General features: G+C 35.7%; 1 protein-coding gene and 3 non-coding genes across 4 annotated transcripts; 2 read left to right on the top strand and 2 right to left on the bottom strand.

Moving 5' to 3' along the window:
- Positions 1-24887, top strand: LOC124643281. Its single transcript, XM_047182201.1, has 8 exons — positions 1-138; positions 17645-17750; positions 18148-18450; positions 18950-19168; positions 21859-22068; positions 22492-22575; positions 22872-22957; positions 23372-24887. The coding sequence occupies exons 2-8, from the start codon at positions 17652-17654 to the stop codon at positions 23505-23507; spliced, it is 1137 nt and encodes a 378-aa protein (XP_047038157.1). The 5' UTR covers positions 1-138; positions 17645-17651; the 3' UTR covers positions 23508-24887.
- Trnat-cgu lies at positions 17133-17204 on the top strand. The gene has a single exon. It is a non-coding gene; the product is annotated as a tRNA-Thr (tRNA).
- Trnas-aga lies at positions 17829-17910 on the bottom strand. The gene has a single exon. It is a non-coding gene; the product is annotated as a tRNA-Ser (tRNA).
- Trnat-cgu lies at positions 18502-18573 on the bottom strand. The gene has a single exon. It is a non-coding gene; the product is annotated as a tRNA-Thr (tRNA).
- Positions 24888-26271: the final 1384 nt, after the last annotated feature.

Below are 26271 nucleotides of genomic sequence, written 5' to 3'. Positions count from 1 at the left end.
AAACGAGTACGGGTTGATGTTTCGCGTATACTCGCTCCCCACAAGGTCAAGTGCGAGCGTCCGAGTCATTGCTCTTCGCGTGCGCATCGCATAGTTGCGCCGGCGCAGCTATTAGTGCGCAGTGTTCCACGGAGCGCGGTGAGTCAAGCAGCTTACAAATTATATTTATAGATTTAGATAACTAATTTATTTAATAGATTTTTATTTTATTAGAAATAATTATTAAGTCATCAGATAAATGTTCAAGAAAAAGATAGAGGATAACAATATCTACTGTGAGCTTTTTACGAGCTTTTTCAGTCTAATAATTCTTAAATGTTTTGTTATTGTTTTAAAATAAATATACCTAACAATTAACTTAGACAAGACTACTGACTTTTAACAAAATATTGCGTTATTTTTTCTACTTGTATAATGACAAAGAGACGAATTTCGTTTTTGTTTTTGTGACATAATCTTTATCTCATTAATTGCATAGTATAGCGAGGCTTGAAACAAACCAAAGAGTAGGTCAGAAAAAAGCTCAAAGCTTTCCAAAGCTTATGCATTTGCATAAACTGAAAAAAATATTTACAAAACATTCCGCAAACCGACTCCATCGTGCAGTCTTAATTAAATAAAACCTCTATCGCTAAAGCTCTATGGTGACGCGCATAAAAACTTTTTTGTGTTTCTCAAATAAAATAAATCCTCTTTGCTACTTGATACTTACATTCAAGATGGCACCATTAATTGAAAGCCCTTCGGTTAATCCCACCAGTATTCTATGAAGTTTATTGGACCTTTATTTAGATTTTATTGTAGTCGGCAGTGTCTAGCTAGATTTATTGAGGTTGACATGCAATAAAATGGCCGGCTTTGAGTCAAACGCATAAAGGAATTAACACTGATTTGAATTAGCTTTGGTTTTAATGTATTTTGTTTTACTTGCTTACTTAAATAATTAGGGACTAGCAGTGTAAAAAATATTCTTATTTTTTTCATGCGACATCCTCATAGTTCTATAACTATATGACTGTGTGTGAAGTTTTTATTTATTTAGTTAGGCACGAACAATTTAATTGTTTACTTAGGTCCTTAATTTTCTTGCATTCCTGATGCTCATCAAACCTGTGTAATTTAGAGAACCGTGCTACTAGTATGACTTTCCATAAAAGCCTTTACAGTGGAAAAGACCTTAAATCGAAAACGACTTTTAAAATTACCGATTCAAAACTCTTTTCACCCAGTTTTTTTATTTAACTGAAATAAGCCGTACATTATATTTTAAAATAAACTAAATCTTTATTTACATAAAAAAAGAAAACTTGAAACTGAACTTTTCACCCTTTTTATTTTTTAAATATATCAGTCTTCCAGGCACTAGTATATGTCACAATCCAGCTTCCAAAGTGCGTTGAGCTCGTAGAATTATTCGCACTATTTATAGAATGAAAAATGCTGGCAACAAGTAAACACGTCTTCCAGGTTATATTCGAAGTGTCCTAGCGTTAAACAATTAAAATAAAAAAGTTGAGTTATGTATAAAAAGTTACGTTTACTCATGCAAAACTTGATTCTAGGGAATTCTGGCCGAAATTCGATAGCAAAAATGGATTTTCGTATTTTTTGTAGCATTCTTCTGTGTGTTTGGCTTTTTGGTTATTTGGTATGAGTCCTAAACCACTGTTTTCTTGTAATATTAATGCGATTTCTAGCAGAGAGCTATGAGCTTTTCGTGTTTTTTGGAAAAATCCTATCTTGGAAGTTAAAACGATTGTTGAAGAAATGTATCTTATTAAGTAGGTAATATTTTTTTACAAAACTTTTATTTTACTTCATCCGTGATGCCGAGGCTATGCAATTAAATCCTGTGATTAAAATCTTTAGCCGCGGCGAAGCAAAACTATTTATATCTAATATCTCAATTAACAGAAGATTAAGTGGTGCTTTATGTTATGAAATTGCATTTTTTTTTAACAGTAAGTATTATAAAAAAAATACATCTAAGATACTTCTTAGATTTGTATGACAGGCATATATGTATAGATGTATGTTGAGTGATTTTTATGTTTAACTTGTAAGTGTATTTTTTTAGTAAATAATTTGTTTTACTAAAGAGATGCATAACCTTTCTTACTCGTTTTCAAAATACACAAAATATTTTTCCCGACATTTTGCCTTTTCGAACAAAACACAAAAATAAATAAAGATAAACATGTCATTAGGTACCACTAGTTACGTGTATTATAATTATTATAATACTACTTACGTACTAGCTACCTTCATATACTATCTGATACCTGCTCTATTACATGTATTATATGTACATACAAAAAAGATTTATCCTGATCATATCACGGAACTACTTATATTTTTATTATCCTATTTCATAAATGCGACCTGTATGTAATATGTCGTAAAAAAAATATTTTCTCGCCAGCTATAACCATTATAGCATAGTACGTAATTACTTTACACGATCAAGAACCTGGGAACTTTGATACAATCTTTATTTTTTTCTAAATAGCCTTTCAGAAAATCTAGGAACATGCCAGGTACGTTATTTTCCACGCTTAGCTGGTTTTAGATAGCATCAGCTGTTATAACAACATAATTCCTATTAAAAGCTTGAGCCAATTGAAATGCAATAGATGTCAGCTTTTAGTTTGTATCAGGTTTTATATACCTTCCTACCTACAATTTAACTGGGACAGCCCAAGTTGCTGGGTTGAGGAGGTCAGACAGGCAGACGCTACATGTAAAACACTGGTAATTAGTTGCTTCCAATTAAGACGGAAACTGACCCAAACATAATTTAGGAAAGGGCTAGGCAGATGACTAATATCTGTAAGGGATATCTGTGCTGATGTAAATATAAACGAATATTAATTTAGTACATACACAGATAGTCTTGAACCTGAGAATGGACATAGGCTACTTCCAATTCGAGTAAAAGCTCCCTCGGAAAAACAACTTACAACAGGCCTGATACTGAACATAATACACTATAACGATTCAATAGCTAGGTAACATTGATTATGAAAAATGAGAAATCATTGAAAAGCGATGTCTAACACCTTTGCAATTAAAGCACAAAAGCTAAGCGGTAATTAATAAAAAAACTATAACTGTATTCTTAAACCCACAACTCACGATTCCATCCAGATAGTGCAAAGCTTTGGTTCTTCATTTTTTTAGTTCACGCATTCATTCTAAGGCTAAGAGCTTTTAAGCAACAGGAATCGTCATGAATCAAAGTCTGCCAATTTAAGCGCTGGGAGCAACTCAACACATCAGTATGTGCAAAGCAATGATGGAATCGACTTCCAATCTAATTGGTTGCAGCTGAGTGCCAGTGCTTTACATGGAGTGGCTGCCTACCTGACATCCTCAACCCAGTTACCCAGGAACCCAGTTACCCAGGCAACCCGATACCCCTCAATCTTCTATATGTAAAGACTGCCAAAGATAAAAGCAAATAATAAAAGCTCTCTCATGCATTTTCGACGCACGCGTACAACAAACACAAGCTTAAAATTGAAGCACACATTTACATACGAGCATGACAAACAGTCTCGTACCTTTGACAGAGAAGAAGGCCCATCAAAAGCGTCTCCAGTTGGTTGCACACTCTAAGTTCTAAGGGTACATTTACACTGGCCGGAAACCGACGCAGGTAATTACGTAATTTTTTATCCGACATCTTCAATTAAGTCGATGCTAATCTAAAGGTACCGTTGTTTCGTTGCTAAAAAACAACGGCTAACGACTTATAACATGACTGGTACGAAGACAGCACTTAAGTGTTAATTTTTTGTCTTGTCAAGTAGATATTATTGTACGTGCTCTTGAAAGTGAGTTTGGTTGTTAGAGTTGCAAATTTGTAAGTGCTAAATTGAAGCCATATGAAGGTGAAGTTACAAGACTAAGAGTACTGGCACTGCAAACTTTTAGTCGGCCGATAGTTTTTTTTGGCTGATAGGTAAATCAGTGTGAGGTGAATGTTGGTGTGCACATTACAAAAATCGGGTAATTTGCTGGTATCAGAACGAAAACTTTGATTGGAATCAGAATTTCTACTATTTTTTTGCTAAACCATCGGGTCTGTGCACTCTAAACTTTTCTCTAAACTTTAGTTCGTAAACACAAAAAAAATAATTAAAACCCTAGCTAACGGTTTCTTAAATTCACACGCTTCGACAAAAACAATATTAAAGTCAAAAAATCAACAAAAAAAACATTTTCTATTCTTAAACTTCATTTAAAGACAATCCTATTTTCTTCAGTATTGTTTTCAAACTTTTTATAAAGATTACAAAAAATAAAACGAGCTAAAGTAACAAAGCACGCCATTTTCTGAATTAATCACTCGATTCATTCAATTTTCTGCTAAATTACATTCTATTGAATCATTTGCATTTGCAATCATTTTAAATTACAATAGTGTTCTCTATGCAGTGGTATAAAAAAAGGCTTTGATACAAAACCATTATGGTATATCACATGACGAAATTAAACGCATTTTGTTTGGAAGAATCATTACGACAGAGAATAAATATTATCGACCAACTATGCGACAATTCGATTTGAAAATAATCGGAAACTCTTTCACTGCTACTACACGATCGATCAAACTATCAGTCGACTAGAAATGAGCTAAGTGTGCACGAGTGGAAGCTAGTATGTTATAAAACTTATAACTTATTTAATCTTACTATGATGCAAACCAATTTATTTTCATAATCATTTACCGTGCGTCCTGTTATGTAATTTATAAGAACTAATTTAACTCACGGCGTTTCCGCCGTATACTATGCATAAAGTACCTACGTAGTAAACTTATTTTATGAAAATTAGGAATTAAAACTGAAAATTATATATCGATTTTCATAAAATAGAAGTAGGTTTAGACCCCCCACAGACTGTAAACTTTTAGTAATTAACTTGTAGTTTGTTCAGGCTCATTATTAACATCATGGAAATGCATGCCAGTGCACACACTACGATAATGATGTATATATATATATATATGTGCAAATAAATCAAAGAAATAATGATTTATAATATTACGGAAAAATTAAAGTCAGGTTTGCACATAACGGGTGCCAAGTTTGAATGAGTTGCGCTATAAGTTAACGGTTGAAATCATTTCAGTCGCACCTACCGTTTCCTGCGTGCGAATAAGTATAATTAAACTGTGCTTTGCATAAAATATTTAAATTAATTATCACTGTAGGAAAACAAAGGATTCATTCAACCTGTGAGAATTTGTTGTGAATTCGTATTTACAAAGTATAATAATAAAATTGTTGACGGATTCATCCTAGAAAGCAAAATATTTTCTAAATAGAAGAAACGGACCAAGTTTATTCAAAGCCAACTTAAGGCGACGAATTGGTCAACAATAATTCCATAACCGGCACGCGCATCTAAGGCGCCAAAAGGGGTCGGAGCGTCTGAGCGGGGCGAGGATAACAATACGCGCGCTAGCTTATAACTAAAAGTCGTAAGCGGCAAAATGGTTTTGTAATTTTATTATTTAGATATGATAATTTGATAAAAATTCCTTCTACAATTTTAAAGAGTATGTATATACTCTACTACTAAAAAAGTTAAGACGCTTAAATCGGTCCCGTTTGCCCATAATATGTGAATCTCTTTTTAAAAAGAGGTATGTTTGATATATTTTTCTCTGTTATAAAAGTTACCTAATCATGTTTCTACGTCTAACAAAATAAGGTTTATATCATGAACTTTCAGGTAACCAAGTTGTATTTTGATCCGTTTTGTATTTACTGAGAAAAATTGAGATCCTTGGCGCCAAAAATTCCAATTCGTCCTCTTAATCACGAGGTATGGGTAACATACAAAAATACTCTCGAATATAGAAAAATAAAAAAAAAAAACAGGGAAAAATATTTCACAAAACTTTTATGAAACAAAACAAACTAAATCTTTAACATAACTGTATTCGCAACTTTAATTACTCGGATCGAATCTGACGATCGATAAAATTTAATGAAAATGAACCGTTACATCCATAACTCCATATGGTTTCCGAACAAATATTATCGTAGGTACCTTTCACTTGATAATGGTCATTCATCATAATTTCGCCATTCGATTCGTACAAAGAGATTGGTAGTAGGTATATATTTAATATCTTTGGATTCGTAGTATAATTCATTATTTGAACTTTCCACATGCTCCGGCTAGTTATTAGGTACTGTATTGATGACCTTTGCAAATTTTAATACTTAGTTTATAGAATTTGTTTCTGAGAAAAGGTACGTTGTTAATTCTTACTGTCGACTGCAACTGCCGACCGCACATGCCGCGATTGCATGAAGTCGGTCGCAGCTGCACTACTGGTTTGTAACTGCCTCGTTGTTCTAGCTGTCGCAAGCGCGGCTGCTGAGCACGAGGTCTCGGGTTCGATTCCTGGGTAGGGCCTTAATAGCTTCGTGAGTTTTAGAAACTTTCATAAAGCAGCCCGGAGCCTGGAAGTTGGTGATTGATACACCCGTGCATCGGAGAGCACGTAAATGTCGTGTCGGATTGCCGTCCCATCGGGCTATGAGAATGAAGGAATAGTTAGTGCACCTGTGTCTGCGCAAATACTTGTTTGCCTGTATTTTAGATTTCAGATATCAGAGAGCGACTGCACATGCTGCTGCCGCTTCGATCCTAAACAGACAGCAGTTGCAGTCGGCAGCTAACGTACCTTTTCTATACGTACCTTTAGAGGAGCTCGTCACTAAGTTACTGTTGCGCGGGTCGATCGATCGATCATAAGGTAAATGGGTTGATAGGTGACATGGGTCATGACGAGTTCCCCGGAAGAATTATTTCACGCCTTTCAGTAACTTATATTGACAGCTAATATAATTTTTACCACATTTTCTAAGGAAGATAATGCAAATGCTTACCACGAAGTTACCGCATTCATTTAAACACAACACCTCAAAGCAAACAGTACACCCGTCATCGCAAGTCACGCCGCCGACCTACAGAACTCCTAAACAAACACCATCAACTTGCGTGTTACTCTGTACCTCTTATAGTGTAAGTAGAAAAAGTTATGCTTCCAAACAACGTTGTTAACGGTAATGGAGCAGCTCATTGTTGGTTTGTTGCACGCTGTTACCGTTACGAACTTGAACATATTATACCAGATGACTTATGGGAAATTTGAAGGCGTGAACAGTATATCTTGTTACTTTTACTTAATTACCGTTTGCTCTCTTACCGGGACTTACAGCCTTTTTACACTGGCGGATTTGACTCCCGACATTTCATACGGGAGCTATTTCGTACGGTTTTTATTGTATTCAGTTGTCAATTGTTTACAACACCTAATCGTAAGGGCGGTGTTGTGGCTCGGAAAATCCGCCAATGTAAAAAGGCTGTTGCGGTGTTCAATAGTAATTAATACAACCAAATAATTAATATTCTTAAGCTATAAGATCTGGATGTGCCTAAACAGACGTTTCTGTTGAACACGTACCTAGAATAAGAAGTATGGCATTTTCTGGCAAATCTTCTGCAGTGACGATTTGTCAAAGACTTCATGTAGAACTTCAGTGCGCTTACTGGAGTATACCTATAATTTTTAAACCGATAGTAAATTATGTCTGATTTATGATTTATGATTTATTTACATAACTGTATACAAATAATATCGTAACCTAATTACTAAGCACGTTTGCATAAAGGCGCGGCTCCACCGCAGTGCACGCTGTGCACGGACACGCGGCGCATTTTAGCTGCATGTATTCATTTGTTTGACAACGTGGGTCTACGTTTCCACTGAAGTACACGAATATGACCCACGACTATGTATAGCGTGGCACGGCGCACGGGTAGACCCACGCTGACATCGTTGAGCTACGTAACCGCTTACAACAACTGCTCTGCGATAACCGAGCTGTACATAGTCGTGGGTCTTATTCGTGTACTCCAGTGGAAACGTAGACCCACGTTGACAGTGTTGAGCTATGTAACCGCCTATTCGAGCAAGCCACGCGTGTATCAATGACGTCAATTCATGCGTAGCCTCTCCGTGGGTTGCAGTGGACACAACCACATACATTTTCTTACAAAGCGAAGCTTAATACACGTGCGTAGCCTCTCCGTGCACCGCGGTGGAGCCGCGCCTTCACATTTTAATACCTACCTAATTGCATACCGGCAGTACAGCTAGCAATATTATTTACAGTACAAAAGGCATAAACCTACTTAATGATTTACTAGATCATTACTCTGAAACTCATAATAACGATAACTGTGTTCATGTATTAAAGTATTAAAGCATCATCACGACTCGATTAAGATCCCGATTCTATTATTTATTAGTTTTATTACCAAAGCTGAAGGCTCAATAACATTTTATTTATTAGTGGTACCGTATTGTTTCAGTATGTGCTTTTAAATGATTATTTTATACTTATGTTATAAAACTGAAGAGTTTGCTTCTTTGATTGTTTTGAAGGCGCCAACAATTGGACTTAAAATTCTGTCAGTAACTTATTAGGTAGGTATTTAAATAAAACTACTTTTACGGATTTTATCGCGTTATATTAATATTATTTAATCCCGACGTTTCGGATCCTTTACAGCATCCATGGTCACGGGCAGACTAAGGTGTTGGTCGTCTTGATATATTAGTTACAAACAGCTACCCTAGATTTTGTTGATTATTATTGACAATCCGATTCACGCAAAACGAGCTCACTGTATCCTTAGGTAGGTATTAGGTAGGTAATTAATGGAATAGTGGTTCATCATCTCCCGAGCCTTTTCCCAACTATGTTAGGGTCAACTTCCAGTCTTACCAGATTCGGATGGGTACTGGTACCCATCCGAATCCGGTTTTACAAGGAGCGACTGCCTATTTGACCTCCTCAACCCTGTTATACGGGCAACCCAACACCCCTTAGACCGGCATCAGACTTACTGGCTTCTGACTACCCGTAACGACTGCCAAGGATTTTAAATGACAGCCTTGAATAATGGTTATAGGGTACATTTTGCATGACGCGGGTGATTACGCTGCCAGATAAATCCATAAATATTCATATCGATCTATGTATATCAACACAGGCAAGCACGCTTCAACACACCCACTAAAGAGGCGTATATAACTGTTAGCTTAAAAACCATTATTAACGGATATTAAAAACAATAAATACATTATTTCATGTTCCTATTTCACCATAATCACTATTATTTTAACCAAACGGTGGGCGGACACTATAATATAGACTTTAAAACTTTTATCGCCAATTTCTTTACACGTCATGCAAAATACAAGGTGCACGCGATCTGAAATATGCCGCGGATATTTAAAACAAAACACATTCAAATCTTATAAACATTGTCTTTCAGTCACGCTTTCACGCCAAAACTACGTCTCAAAAACCTCTCAACAATCTTTTTATTTGTAGGACACAGATAGTTTAGAGCCTAAGAAAGGACAATACGGCTACATTTAATCCCGCTGCGGGAAGTCGTCTTCTCGGGAAGCACGCAAAAACGGTGCATTTAGTCACGATAATTATATTCTCACGAAACCAAACGCTCTGTACTCAGTCCATTAGATTATCTATCAGCTAAATAAATTTTATTTCAAACCCAAGCACGTTTTCATGGTACTTAAGTATCTGATTACGTTCAGGTCCTGTAAAGGTCAGACTGCAGTAACTTTATTATGGCTTAAGTAACACCAGTAGCTTTTACAAGCTGCTATATCTATTGGTCTTGAAACATTCTAGTACAGGCAATTTGCAAAGCTCCAGTTCAATTGGCCCTGGGATGCAAAGGTCTCCAAAAGAATAGAGGGTTTCATTCAGACATCAAGTTTCTAGCTTGCTTCTGCTCCACCCATAATGAAGCCATTTCATGGTTTCCCACCAACTACTTAATGAAAACAAACAACCATCAGGCTCTCCGGGCTTAGCAAAGACCTCTTCCGAAAGCATCAGCATTATTATATCTCGATATAATCTTTTAGATCATATATTAGCCACTTTTTTATAAGATCGAAGAAGTATCGATAATTGTACAACTGCGATTAAAAGCTCATGTATAAATTATAAGCCTCGTTCACTTGTTTTTCTCGCAGTAATAAAAAAGGTTGAAACATGAACACTAATTGATACTTCTCGTTTGAAATAGGAACAAAAAACAGTTGACTATCTACTATCTAGTTAATTACGAAATGCAAAGGAATATATTTAAACTGTGTAGATGCATTGCAGATAGGATAAGTACCTATCTATCTTGATTGAATCAAATGGCTGGCTTCATCAGATTGCATGTATTATGTTACGCACTATGTTAAACATATAACATATCACTCAGGTTCTTTCAAAAATCCATTCTCCCATGGACAACAAAGTTTCATCCTCCTTGGATTTCCTCACAATATATTGTCCATCACCATCAGTCAGTGTTTCTGAAAATAACATAAGTATTACTTGAAATTACACAGGCCTATGACTTCTTTATCTAAACTTACTTCTTACCAAATAGGCTGATTTAGATGAGTAGTTTGGTACTTAATGACCTCGAGTACCACCGGATCTAGCCACTTATCTGACCAATAATGGAGCAAAAAACTGATCTGTGTTACTAAGAATTGGGCACAAAGCATGATGAACTATATTTAGTATTAGGATTGAAGATTGCATTTTATTTAAGTATTTTAAGTTAGCCATTTGGCAGGATGGGTAACAAACTGGCATTCGACAAAATACATTCGCGTTGACATATGTGGACAAAACAATAAGTGCTTGCTCGCTTGACTGGTTCCAGATTAGTCCTAACAGTCATCATGATCTGCGTAGCCTTTTGCCAACTATGTTGATGTCGGGTTCTAGTCTACTGCCTTTCTACCTCTATATACCCGATTAGCCCTTGGTCCCTTTCGGTCTTAAAAAAAAAAAACATCAAAAAGTTATTCAGTGATTTCTTCTATCCACAACAATAAAATAAACCGCTTAAATCCTCTGACCACTGAAATACTAGCTACTACTTTCATTTTCAATAAACTGTAATATTTTCAAAAATAAAACACTACATATACTAGTGCAAGACCTAGTTTACAACATAAAACCCGATTTATACATCACGTTGCCCCCATAATCCGATGTACTGAGCTGTGAAGCTTCAATAGGGTTTTTTGCGCTGTTTCGAAATTATGGTCCGATCGGTGAGAACATCAAATTGGAGTGAATGATTGTATGGGGCCCCATAGACAGTAGGTACATGGGTACTGTAAATTATAGGTCTTGATGGTCTCGATCTTCGTGATCTCGTTAAATAAGATTTTGCTTGGGAGGTTGCGTTTCGGAATTTTTGCTAACGAGGAAATTAAATTGGGATTTAAATTGGGATTTGAGAAATGAGGTTTTTTTTGTGTTCCCTTTTTTTAGTAATGACTTATTTTACATACTTTTTCAACCTTAATGATAAACTATCCTTTTAACTTTAAACTATCTCTGGAGGTTAAGCCACATGAAAAATGACAACTCTTTTTCTTATTGTAGTGCACCATCAAGCACATAATTATAATTTTCCAATCATTGTTTACAGTTACCCCAAAACAAAAAAAAAAAGAAAATCAATTTACCATTTCTAATTCACCACACCTCACCAAAGACCAAAACTAAATAAGCACATGATTATATTCTTCATAGAACTGAATAAAAAATTCAAATTGCTGCCGTCACAAAATGGGTGTAAGTACAAAATACAACAAAAAGCCGATGATGGTCATCATATCATTTTTTAAATTACACATTGGTGGGGCGAGGGCGTTGACCCCGCGGCCTTGCCCAGGTATGCGCAAACGCCGGCCATCTGCCACTGTACTTGCGTAATGAGCATTTCCACTGGCTCTTGGAGGGATCGGCATTTCACCTACTCGTCGCTTCGTAAATGGTGGTAGGCACTTGTGTACTCGTTTGTATAGCGTATGTGTTAAACTGTGAACATCAATAAGGTTACCTTAGAAGGTCTGTGTTTGTTTTAGGAAAGTGTTAATTAAGATTCTACGTAAATAACTGCTTTTATTTCTATTATCCGCAGCCGGCTTTTACGCCTTATCGCCAAAACCAACCCTAACCTAAAATATTACTTCATTTCTCAATATTTTTTTTAACCCCCGACGCAAAAACGACGGGGTGTTATAAGTTTGACGTGTCTGTGTGTGTGTGTGTGTGTGTGTGTGTGTATGTGGCATCGTAGCTCCCAAACGGATGATCCGATTGTAATGCGGTTTTTTTTGTTTAAAAGGTATGTCAGTCGGGAGTGTTCTTAGCTATGTTTGGTGGAAATCGGTTCAGGTCTTCAAGGTCATCAGCTCGTTTGATAGGTGTGATAGGAATGTTACACGCTCAGTTTACTTGCAAGTATATGTGGGATCTGAAATTTGAAACACTAATGTCTTTTGGAACCACTGAGCTGGTCTGCTGTTAGGGCACGAAGGTAGGAGACGTAACCCTGAACTGCCTTTTAGTAAACCCATCGAGTTTGGGCTCGTTGAATTTGTCTTGACGAGTTCTCTTCATGTTTCTGATTGACGAGAACCTGATGCTGGAAATGGGATGTGGCGAATGAAACCCTGGAATGCTGGAATGAAACGGATAAACCGATTTATATTTTTGCTGAAAATCTAGAATGTCCAAAGGTTAATCTTTATTGTTTCTCAATCTGTGCAATTCTCCCAGAGCCAGTTTGTCATGAGGATTGTTAAACAGCTTCCTTTGGCCGAGGTCGCATATAGCGACCCAATCTTAAGATAAAATAAATTAAATGAAAGAAGGAAAAATTAAGGAGCTCCTTTAAAAAGCATGAAATAAAATTAAATTATAAATTTAAAAAAACCCCCGACCCAAAAAAAGTACGCAATAATTATGACAAAAGGTTAAAAACGCTAAACCCTATAAAAAGCAAAAAATAACTTTTAACACTACGTAAACTAAATTTTGACGTGTCGGGGGACCGCTTTTTACCTTCATAAATACTTACATAAATCAAATGATACTTACCTAATTACAACATTCGTTTAAAAAAAAAACACGTATCTAAAGTAATGAATTAGAGCGGTCCCCCGACACGACAAAATTTAGTTTACGTAGTGTTAAAAGTTATTTTTTGCTTTTTATAGGGTTTAGCGTTTTTAACCTTTTGTCATAATTATTGCGTACTTTTTTTGGGTCGGGGGTTTTTTTTAATTTATAATTTAATTTTATCACATAAGATGACAAACAGCATAATAATCATAATCATATAAGAACTAATATAATAGGAATCAAAATGGTCATATAAAGGTCTCCTTCCTCTTATTCCTTCTATTCTTCTATTTTGGTCTTCCTCTTATTGAGTGAGCTGCAGGTTTAATCACCTATCAAGCCCTGGTCATCGTTTCCTCAAGCCAGAAGGAGTGACGGCTTCTAACATTAATGGTCACTATCACAATGCGCCAAGCCTAAGGCCACGGAACACTTATTACGCCAACATAAGCCCTTTCAACCCGCTTGCCTGACCAGCACCAAAGGCTACAAACCAGTTATTCAAAAGGGCTTATCTATTAAGTAATGAGAGGAAAGTGTACGCTGGTCACTTCGATCAGTTAATGTACGAGATAAGGCGATTATCTGAACCGTGATGAAGCGAGGCGAGGGTAACTGTTCATGCGTAGTGGTGTGCGGTAAGTGCATGATAATGTGACCTGGTAAATATAGTGTGGGTAATGTAAGCAAATCGTGGTATAGATATGAGCTAGTTCTTTGAAGGGCCAATGATAGTAGTTGAATAGAGAATTGATTAAGAACAAATCTCAGTGGTAAAATATTCGAGACAATGTTGAGTCTATCTCCATCTATTAAACTAGAGATAATTACAAAAATATTGTCTGTGGGCCAGTGCAGGGTTTAAAATTGACAAAGTAAAATTCAATTGAAGTTGGTCGTTTGAATTTTCTCAAAATTGTGAGGTTATATGCATACAGTAAAAAGTGTACCTATCTATATGCGAAAGTTTGCCGTTTAACTTTTCCTTAGAGCTTAAAGCTTGGTCGGAAATCGATTTTTACCCCTAACCGCGCACGATTAGAAACCAGTAATTACCAATGCAGTTTGCTAATTCAATTAAATTCCATCGATAAGAACAAATTATCGTCTAGCAATACAAAACCGGTTATTCCAACAAGAAGAAATTAATTTAATAAGGTCTTACGGCAAATCCCACTGCTAAGCTATGCACTTCGATGTCCAGCCATTAATGGGAAAATGTATATTATATCCTGAAAATTAATATAACTACATTATGTTTTAATGTAGAACATTTTTTTTTCAGGAGATGTAAATATTTACATGACGTAAAAAAAAAGCCTTATTTATACATATATACAACTAAAAAATGGCATCAAATGTAGAACATTAATCACGGTGTTCTGAAAATCTATGATTAAAAGCAAGTCGGTTTCCTTTCTAGATACATTAATTTAGAATACCTTCATACGAACCTATAGCATTTCGGATTCTAAAATGATTAATGCATAGCAATGCAACCAGCCTTTTGGGTCTAATTTATGTCGACCAGCTATACGGATGTTGATTCGTAATTTTATATAAAATAACTGTAAAAAATATATCCCTACTATTTCTCACCTATTTGTATTTACTAACTTTAACTTTATAATCTGCCTATCAGCGAATTTGTTTACTAGAGATAGAATTTTAAAATTAGCTCCTAAACAACATCAAATTCCTATCTCCTATAAGCAAATAAACAAATAATATAGGTAATTAGGTTGTAAAAATCCGCCGTTAACGAAATGCAAAAAAGCATGTGGGAATGGAATTTAACTGCTCACCCTTGCACGCCTACTTTCAGCTAGAACCATCTATCCGATAGATCAGATATAAGATGTCTACCAGATAAGTGGGCTGGCAACTTATCAGCGAGGTGCGACTAACAGTACACCGGCTTATGAGCTTGCCCCATTGATTTTATGATGTGATAAACATTTTATACACTATTTGTATTTATGGCGATAACTGGGACATTAAAGTTTTGCTCCTTCGATTTATGATTGGAGTAATTTATACAAATTGTTTTGCTGTTGTGGATCGTTCTTACGGATCTGAATACGGGATACTGTCCGGTCATCATTTTTATTTTAGTGCAGGTACAGTTGTTTAGACTCTTAACGGATATAAGGTTAGTTTGTAATATAAAAGTAAATTATCACTTGAAATATTTACATAAGTAAACAACATAAAATGTCTGCACAGAAAGGTCGACCCACGACCCCACTGTCGCCGTAACCCACAACAATTTTCATTCACAAACCGCTTCAATACCCACCGTACTATACCGTAAACGTCCTCAAACTTATAACTAATACGGTTTAACGGTGATATTCTATTAGCAGCCATAGAAAATTCCCATTAAGAAATCCCCTACAAGCCTATAGAACTTTTTTTATGGTGGGAGCGACTCGCAAGTCTAGTCAACCAGGATGTGAAGCTTAACTGTCAACAGTAATGACTTAAGAGATTCTGCTATCAGTAATTTTATGTATAGCAACATCAATAAAATATGAAAGAGTAGCGGGAAATTGTGACTCGGTTAATAGTCTGTCAGATAAAGAAATATGGTTTATTCTTTGTGGAAATAGGTTTAGAGTTTAATAAGGGTTTCTATTAAAATCTTCTATTAGTTCGTAATTCAGAGTTTCAACACACTTTACTGATATATATCTAAAACTAATGTTAATACAGGGAAAAACTTTGAAATAAAGGACATCAAAGAATTGGTCTAAATCGTCGTCACCCAGTGGTGTACCGCAATGGCTGGCAATACTTAGCTAACTTCAAAATTGCAAAGCTACATATTTGGGCGCGAACTATATAATACAAAATCCATATATTAAGTCTATGTATTTAACCATTAAACTTCAAGCTTACAGTAAATCGTTTAACACATAACTGTCGTATTGTTTGAACGTTAAATGAGATAGCATTTGTATCAATTTCCTCGACCGATGCGGTTGAAATGGTTGAATCCATTGCTCGTGAATGTTTACATATCACCGCAAATGGTTTGCTTGAGATAAAAGCTAGCACGTTTTATTGCACCTGATAGGTTTACTGAATAGTCTAGTAACAAGTTCATAGATATAGGAATATGGGTTATGGATTTAAAGTAACGACCACAATGTGGTTTTATTCGGTATATCTTTGCTTTAGATTTGCTGTTTCTGTTTCAAGTTTGTAAGTAAAGCAAAAAGTTAAATGAAAGTTGATCGTTTTCGTTATATTTAACTCTATCAGGGGCACTTTTTCAAATTACTTGGGATAAGACGTCTCGATTAATCTAACATTTTCATGGATTGGTTCAAAAATGATTGCTAAGGTATATAGGCATATACCTACACACAGGCACGTACTCTATCTATGGCACAATTCTTCACTCAATCTATTGTCCAATACATTGGAGATAAATATTAGAATCGTAATCAAACAATAAAAAACGAAACGGTATACCTATTTGTTGTTCTCGCCTTAAAATTAGCTTCAATCAACATTCTTAATAGACTTAATTGGCTTTTAACAACAGTTTACATCTGCACACTTAAGTTAACGGTAATAACTTAAGCTCCGGCTATGTTAACGAACAAGTAAGCGACGGATTTATTAACTAAACGCCCACGCGCCGTGTAAGTACCAAGTGAGGCATGAGTAGTTAGCCAAGTTAGGAATAAGTAAGTGAGAAATGGGGTTAAGAGACTTTGCATTTCAGACGATTATCAGTGACTTGACAGAGTTATGTCAGCTCTTATCTTACATAAGTGTCTAATGCCCCATCAAAGTCTCGAGCAAGCACAGCTGTACCATAGGTACTTACTTTTCTCGATTTGTGCTATCAACTAGATACTCTAGATTCTAGATATTTGTTAAACTGATAGTCTAATGGGTCTAAGAAAGGATAGGCTACTTTTTATTCATGTGTGCCTCATATCAAATCGATCGTCACTCTTTATTTGGTGAATGAACACTCTTAATTTTATGGATGAACACAATTCGAAAAGAGATAACTGATTCCTCTAGCGACCCAGTTACTATGCAATCAGTGTCATCGCCTCTTTAGCTCAGTGGTAGAGCACTGGTCTCGTAAACCAGGGGTCGTGAGTTCAATCCTCACAGGAGGCAACTTATACTATACTTATGCGAATAACATATATTTTTATACAACTACTCATCATACCAGAATAGCAAAGGTATAAGTTGTCAAAAACGAGTCTTTAAAGACCGCTCTTGAGATTGTTCAGAAAACATTGAAAGTGGGACAACGTTATGATGAAAATTCACTCAATACTTATATTTAATTATGACTTAATATAAAATAGATATTATAAAAGAAATATACCACTGTACACAGTCGTAATAAATAACGGCTGTTTACAAAAAAATATATAACGTAATTTAAAAAACTTTATTCAAAAAAATTTTAACTTTGCATCGTACTGACTTCTTTTACTGTTTAATAAGTATACTCCTAACTATGAGAAAAAAACTTGATAAGTATGTCCTAAAGAAACTAATTACACATTTTAAAATAAATAATTAATCTTTGTTTTCTTTGTTAACAGGTACAGAATGAAGACCCAAATATTTTTAGGTTTCCTTATCTGGGCATCTGCCCAGGCCTTAGACAGTGGGGACAACAAATTCATGAAGGATTATGCTATGTTAAAGGTAATTATTTATTATTTTTATGGAAACAGATAATCGTCAAATCATCAAAAAAATAAAAATTACGTAGCAAAAAATGTTCGCAGACGGTAGGATTCGAACCTACGCTCCCAGAGGGAATCTGATTTCTAGTCAGACGCCTTAACCGCTCGGCCACGTCTGCTCTTGATGTCTCTTCTAAATTGTATTTCAAGTCATTGTAGTGTCCTAACTAATGTATTTATTTAATTTAGAGCATTTTATCTCACATATTTTACTTCTCCATAAGTTCTTTATTTATAAATGCAAATCACAGTAACTTTTCCGGCAAGGCTGATTAAAGTCAATGAGTAATATGAATTTTTAAAAATATATAAAATAAACATATTATTTTTTACACTAAAATTATCATCTTTTACAGATCTACGAAAGCTGCTTCGGCACACAGCTTTTGAAACAAATAACCAAAGAGTTAAAAGACGCTTACGCAAAATGTTCAACAGCGCCACCTATGAAGGAACCGTTGAACTCGCACATACCGCCGCTATTCCTCAGCAAGCTACCGCCCGGCTTTTCCATGGACCCGAACTCGCAAACCATCACAAAGCCGCTAGATGGCGCTGCTCACAATAAAGACGAAGAAATTGATATTCAAGATCAAGGACCTCCACCACAAAAACAAACAATGGGTGGAGTTTTGACTTTCAGACCTCATGGAGTAAATGTAAGTGATTTAAAAATTAATAAATAGCAAAATATAATTTCTAGTTAATTTTGCCTCCTGTGAGGATTGAACTCACGACCCCTGGTTTACGAGACCAGTGCTCTACCACTGAGCTAAAGAGGCCTTGAGAGAGGTCGCGAAATTTTGTATCTTATGTGAAAAGATCAATGAAATCATTGTTTTAATTTATTTTGTTTAAATTGGACAAATATTACTAGAAATATCTCTACTCCACACTATACCGAGAAGTATAAATGAGCTGTGAGGCATATAGTGAATTGAAGTCGATATTTATGCATATACACTAATTATTTTAATAGGTTATCATAACATAACATACATACACGAAATAATAAAATAATCGAGTACCAATAACTGAGTGACTTCCCATCGGATATGACTGGTAGTCAGACTTCCCAGCTTCTGCGTACCCATTACAACTACCTACTATGTATTTTCAAGTGACGGCCTAAACTTAACCACCAATTTTTTTTTTCAGGGTCCATTCCCCCAGCCCCAGGCCGCAGTCCCGCCATACGTGATCCCGGCCCAGTTCCGGCCTTACAGCGCGAACCCTTACTACCAGATGCCATACAGCTCACCAGTATTCTTCCCGCCCAATATGCCAGGATACAACCCTTACTTCGCAGCTCAGCAGCAGTACCAACAGCCCTTCTTCCAACAACAACAGCCTTTCTTTGGGAATAATCGGATGTCTGTGAGTATTTTTTACTTTACAAGCTTGTTTATCTATTAATAAAAATAATTATATTTACAAGTCTTCAAAATAGTCCTCATCGCTGCCCGCCAGGAGCGTACCCAAGTGGCTTTAGGTACAAAAAACCAGCTCATAACTTTACCAACATTTTCACTCGCGTCTTGAATTTTCTGTAACTCCATATTGTCAGCTTTAGGCACCAGTGGCGTAGCGTGGGGGGGGCAGGAGGGGCAAATTCCCCGGGCGGCAGCTTTTAGGGGGCGGCAAAATTTACCCAATTAAAAAAAAATTGTTCGCAACTAGTATCTGCGCCGCTACATAAAACTGTCTATATAACAATAACAAAACATTAAACAAAAAGTTGAAACTTTTTAAACTTAAAATTAATTATTGTTAAAATTTGGTACTTAAAACACACGTGATCAACGTCTAAGCGGCGAAGCATCGCGAATTCTCGTGATATCTAACTTTATTATTATTGACTTATAATTGCGAGCGGGGGTTTTCGCATGGACGTACAACCCGTGCCGATAAAGAATGGGATTAGAAATCGCGACAGCTGTATTTACCTCTCGCTCATACACTACAGCACATGAGCGAGAGTTGAATACAGCTGTCGCGATTTCTAATCCCATTCTTTATCGGCACGGGTTGTATATTAAATAAAAAATAATTATAATTTCGCGCTCGCTTCGCTCGCGTATTCAGAAACTGTATGCGCTTAATTTTGCATTTGTCAACAAACAAAAAGTTAAGTACGTTTGGGCTAAATTTTACGTAATATTTTGTTTAAGTCCGATAAACATTTCGCGCTCGCTTCGCTCGCGTATTCAAAAACGATATGCCCTTATTTTTGCATCTGTCAGCAAACAAAAAGTTAAGTACGTTTGGGCTAAATTTTACGTAATATTTTGTTAAAGTCCGATAAAAATTTCGCGCTCGCTTCGCTCTCGTATTTAGAAACTATATTATGGCCGTTATTTTTGCATTTGTCAACAAACAAAACGTTAAGTACGTTTGGGCTAAATTTTACGTAATTTTTGTTTTAAGTCCGATAAAAATTTCGCGCCCGCTTCGCTCGCGTATTCAAAAACGATATGCCCTTATTTTTGCATCTGTCAACAAACAAAAAGTTAAGTACGTTTGGGCTAAATTTTACGTAATATTTTGTTGAAGTCCGATAAAAATTTCGCGCTCGCTTCGCTCGTGTATTTAGAAACTATATTATTGCCCTTATTTTTGCATTTGTCAACAAACAAACGTTAAGTACGTTTGGGCTAAATTTTACGTAATATTTTGTTAAAGTCACGCCTCGGCAAACGTAGTGTAGGACGTCCTCAGGCACGGTGGAGTGATGACTTGCGCAAGACGGCTGGCAGGAGCTGGATGCGAGAAGCTGAAAATCGATCTCAGTGGCGTGCACTTGGAGAGGCCTATGTCCAGCAGTGGACTGCGATAGGCTGATGATGATGATAATGATGATGAAAAATTTCGCGCTCGCTTCGCTCGCGCATTTGGAAACTACATAGGCCACTTTTTCTTTATTTGCATTTGCTTACCTACACAACTGCCGACATGCGTTTAGCAGAGTGCTAATTTAGGTAAACCGATGAAGTGGTCCCCGGTAAGACAAACTTTACTAACTAACTTACCTAAAAGAATTTTAAAACCTTCAAGAAATCAAGTAACAAAGATATAAAAGAAAAGTCTACTTGAGAACCTCCCCCTTCTGCCGGAGCCGCGGGTTGTTCGAAAGAGTTACCGCGGCTCTGGAACATAAAAGGCCTTCGACGGAATACGATAGTTTTTAGTCAGTAAGAGTCTGACACTCCCTCACCGCTGCTAACCCACAGCGGGAAGGGTCATTTGATGATTTTTAACGTCGATACAAAAAAAAACTTCCCCTTTTTCTGAAGTCGGTTAAAAATGACAAACGGCCAGTAACACTTGTTAAAAAAAAATACACGGAAAGGGGCGGCAAAATCGACAACTGCCCCGGGCGGCAGATACCCACGCTACGCCACTGTTAGGCACACTAAATTTTATAAATCTAACCATTTGCGATTGTTCACAAATCAAACACTCAGGTACTCACAGACTTTAGGCTTTATAGTAAGAGAACACTGATTACTAAGCACTTCATAATTTGGCAAAATGTACATTTAAAAAATTGAGCAAAATCACAAATTTTTAGTGTTACCTACCTATATTTTTTATGATAGTTCGTGACAGGAAGTGACTAACGATTGAACTATTAAAAATTTACCTACAATAGAAAGCATTGTATTATAATATAGCTAAGTGAAGTTCACGCATGTTTTAAAGTCTAATTTCTTTACAAATTAACATGAATAATTTTGGATAATTTACTTATTGAATTTTTGTATTTCACGAACTAAAGTCTTGCAATATTGATCCCGATAACACTGCTACTGAGTGCAATTTCCCTTCCCTTAGCACATTTTCAGAAATAAATAAATGATTAATTTCAAGACATCAGCAGGCAATAATTACTGAGACATTTAGTTCACTTCGTGTTCCACAATGACATTGAGATTCCTTCATATTAAACCAGTTAATAAAATGACATACATACGTCAAGATACATAATTCTTAACCCCATGTAAGTATGCATCAGGAGGACTATTTAGTTTCCTATATTCTAAACCGACCTTCCTTTTTCCCCACAGCGTCACCTCGGCCTGAGAGCCCGTCTTGGCCTGAACGCCAGGGCCCAATCCGGGCAGAACGTGACCTGCGTGATGCAAGAACTAGGCTACATCGACAGCAATATGGAGCCCAACTACGAACAGATAACACAGAGGATCAACAACCTGCCCGTGTCGAGTGAGCTGAAGGGCGACATACAAGAAGGCCTGCAGTTCTGTCAGAAGTTCTCGGTAACTCTCTTTCTTATTATGTCATTTAGGTAAAGTATTACATTTAAATAGACTGTGAGAGTGCCTCTTGAAGCTTGAGCTAGTTTTAGACGTTTCCGTATTCTTTCGTGTCATAAATTTATCAAATAATTCTGCAGACCAATTTACATAAATGGCTCGAAGTTTTGCGTACATTTAAAGATCGCGAAGAGCAGAGAGAGCTTACAAGTGGTTGACAATGTAATTTCTAATAAGCATGCCCAATACAGGATATAATACAATTATCATAAGACTAGTGAGAAGTTATAAGGAACGTAAAATAACATAAGTGACGTAGAATTCAGACATACTGCGTTTTAAACGCCTTCATAATAATATCACAAACACGTCATATAAAAAACAACCTCGATGTGATAAGATCAAACATAACCTCCTTTGTTCCAGCAATGCGTTCCTGAAGACAAGCGTGACATAGTGCCGCGCCCACAGGAGCAGATCAGAGCTATCTTCTTCTTCCGCTGTTACAAGGTATGAATACTTTCAATACCTTTTTGTTCGCTCATTTCAGAAGCCATATACCTACCTACATACCCTATGTGCCTCTTGTGTACTTAACATTTTTTATGGGAAATCATCAAATTATTTCTCTCGCTTTGGGTACACATTTGCTACTTCTGCAGTCTTTGTGAAACAGGGTCTTGCCTTACATACTCCAGCCAGTTGTAAAAAATCACGACCTGTGAATGAAAGGTTTAAGTTTATAAACTGCTAGAAGAAAGAATAGCAACAACAGTAGTATAAATCGATTTGTATGATTGTTTCAGCACAAGAAACTGGAGGCGTGCATCATGAAGGACATCAATGAGCATTTCAACAAGGAGTACATGTTCGACTCTGACACTGATTTCGCGTAAGTTTACTTGTTTGAATGGATAAATATATGTGAATTTAAATGTGAAATTAGTTAACATATTTTTATGAAACTTTCCTTTAATTTTATCCGTATATGAAAAAAAGTTTATTCAGGACGCGGGTAAAAAGTGGAATTAGCTATTTTGCCTAAAAGATACGTAAATTCGCGAACTACATGTAAGACGACCCACTGACCCTTACAATGATTATTCATGTATTAATTAGTATTCAAAGACCAAATGTAAAGTCTGTTATTTGTTGTACCTAGGTACCTAAAACAAATTTCCGTATTGGTAAAAAATATAACTGCTATCATTATAGCTTCGATTTTTATTTCTATTAGTAACTTTCTCCAACAACTTTTATTTCATATGAATATAAAAGTTACATTTATAAAAATCAATGTCCTCAGCCTATCCCGGTCAGCCCGCTCAGTTCGTGACGTGCCTCTCCGAGACCCGAGCCTCGAAGCCCTGGAAGAGATGGAAGTATACCTCTATGACTACCTGAGCGGAGGAGGTGGCTTCGACTTCGACCTGTACATTTAAGACTGAGCCTTAGATTTTAGTCAGTCATTGTTAGCAGTAAGTGTAGGTGAGATTCCACCAGTAGCAAGAAATCGATAGTAACACATTGCGCGCATATAGTTCAAAAATGTTTCGGTGAACATTTGTGCGCGTATAGATTTTTTGTTTGCTAACATTTTGGTGGAATCTTGCCTTAAGTTATTAAAGTAAGACTTTAGACAATAATGCTGCAGGTAGAATCCATTTGATAAGGTTGATTACTGGAAGGAAATTATTTAAATAATTGAAGATTTCGGAGTTTTAGTTGAATTTCAGCAAACGACTGATTTTTGTTTGAGAATTATAGTACTTAGACGTTTCTGAATTAGATAATAAACTACAACAAACGTGTTTTAACCAATTTTACAGCACATAAATTGACGAAGGATGTTTAAAGTAGTATGGTGCTCAAAAATACTCATTTACTTATTTATTTTTCGTAATAAAACATTAATTTAGTTATTTAATTTTAATTTTGAAATGAAAGCTCAATTAGGTTGCCCACGTATACGTAATTTCTAGCCTCGCTAAGTAATGTTTTTTTTTTCTATTTGAAGAACTATTTAAGAATTAATTTTCCGGCATTTGATATGAAAGTAATTTAGTAATACATTTTTAGTTAAATATTCGCCATTGAATGCATTTAATAATAATAGTGATAAGTTTCTATTAGATTTAAGATATTATCTCTGGCGTAGGGTAAAACCGGGGTGTTTGCTGCTCACATAATCAGAATATTTTAATATAACATAAGCATTGGTATAAACAGGCAGGCCTATGTCCAGCAGTGGACTGCGATAGGCTGATGATGATGATTATGATTGGTATAAACTATATTCAGAATATAATTAATTTTTGCTTGTGACTTTATAATGACTGCTTAGGTATGTACCTAATTTAAAAATATTTCAACTGTCATAATTTTTTATATTAATTTCATAAATCCTCAGGTGTTAAAACAAAGAGAAGTTTAATTTTCATTTCACACATATGCAAAATACCTTTTTAGCAGTCGGGTAATAAATTGATATTATGTGGCAGCAAACTTAAGTTCTTGTCGATCAGGCTCGCTAGTTCAAGCCTTAGAGATGACGACTATTCTAGATAATAGGGTAACAGGTACATTTGCTGACCTTTTGTATTTAATTTCATCATTTTATTTTCATCCATTAAAGGCATTTTTTTTCTATTTCTTTAAAGAATTTAATGTATTTTTTGATACTCTAAAAAACATATAATTATTTTCGCAAATGAATGATGCATTTACTAGGTTTAAGTGTAGTGTTTAAGTTAGGCTAATTTCAGATTTGAATTGTAAAATCAAAACGTCAACTGATTAAAATAAATAAAAGTAAGATAAAACAATTTTTTTTTAATTCAACTCCCTTTAAGATACATAATAAGGACGTAGCAAACGTCTTTTCTTAGGTTCATATTAACAAAAAAATCTCTGTACTGCAAAAGAGACATCAAATAGTAATACGTTGACATTTAATTCGAGCTGTCATCTATTTTTTCCGCATTTTGAGTCAGACACGGCCAGTTATGAACTGACGTACAAAAAGATTATTGTATAAATATTATATGTACTGAAAGGGCGCGCGTGCTGGCCGAAGTACAAAGGGCAGCTAAAGGTGACTGTCTATCAAATAGCAGACATGCACAATAATAATTTTCTTGTCAGTGGCGCGTCAAATTGTGTAAAATTGGCCTTTTAATTTTTGATACTTCGATTTGTGTCATCGATTTTTTAGTGCGCGTGTCATTGGCAATTTTTGTATGTTTGAGATAAGATGTTTTTTACTACCTACATTTTTTAGCTAGTATCTAAATACCTTCTATAGAAAAAAACTGAATTGTGCATTTTTTCTCAAAAATTGAGACATGAACAGCTAATTACATATGCTGCGAAAGGACACCATTAGTGTACCAAATAGGTGCCTAATTATAATAGAATCTGTATTCTTTCAGCCACCTTTGAGCATGAGCTACACTCTACTTCACCGAGACCTTCAGTTTTGTGAATGAACACATGAAACTGGTTCCGACATGTTCTAAAAAAGCTTTTTAAAAAAAACTGATGAAAAAACACATGTTTCAAGGTAATCATCCCCCGAGCCTTTCCTGTAATACTGAGCCAAAATTCTGTTTGATATCCCACAGGTAAAAGTAGGGTAAAAGACACATAACATGCACATTTGACAGATGTCATACATAAAAATTACATAACGAAAAAAAAACACATCTGTTTGTGAAATCTAAAACCCTTTTGTGGTAACCACTGGTTTCGGAGAAAGGTCCGAGTATCTAAACGGAGATTTTTTGCAAATATCCTTGGGATTTAAATAAAAAACTCGCATTATATTTGTCCGAGAACCGATTCTTGTACAAAACTTTCACCGGGGGTCCTTTATTAAAGTGCTCGATTTTTTCTCTATGAAAAAATGTTTACCTGTCGCTTTGAAAGAGGTTGATGGGAATATAGAGCAAGTACCTTTAGCGAGTTAAAGAAAACATTCTCATAGTGAGTCACTTATATTTTTTTGCAAAATTTTCAAGGATATTCGCAAAATATTCAGTTTCACAGAATTGTCGTGTCAATTTGGATATACCGTATACCAATAAAATATTGGTATAAACATAATTTGTATACCTAATTTATATAATTTATCCTCATATATTTGAATGCATTCGATGCTTAAATAAAAAAAAATTGCCAATTTGTCCTTATACAAAGCAATATTGG

Source organism: Helicoverpa zea, chromosome 2, assembly GCF_022581195.2.
Source record: "Helicoverpa zea isolate HzStark_Cry1AcR chromosome 2, ilHelZeax1.1, whole genome shotgun sequence".
NCBI classification, from domain to species: Eukaryota; Metazoa; Arthropoda; class Insecta; order Lepidoptera; family Noctuidae; genus Helicoverpa; species Helicoverpa zea.
The sequence above is the reverse complement of the archived record's forward strand: the minus strand, read 5'-3'. Positions and strand labels throughout refer to the sequence as shown.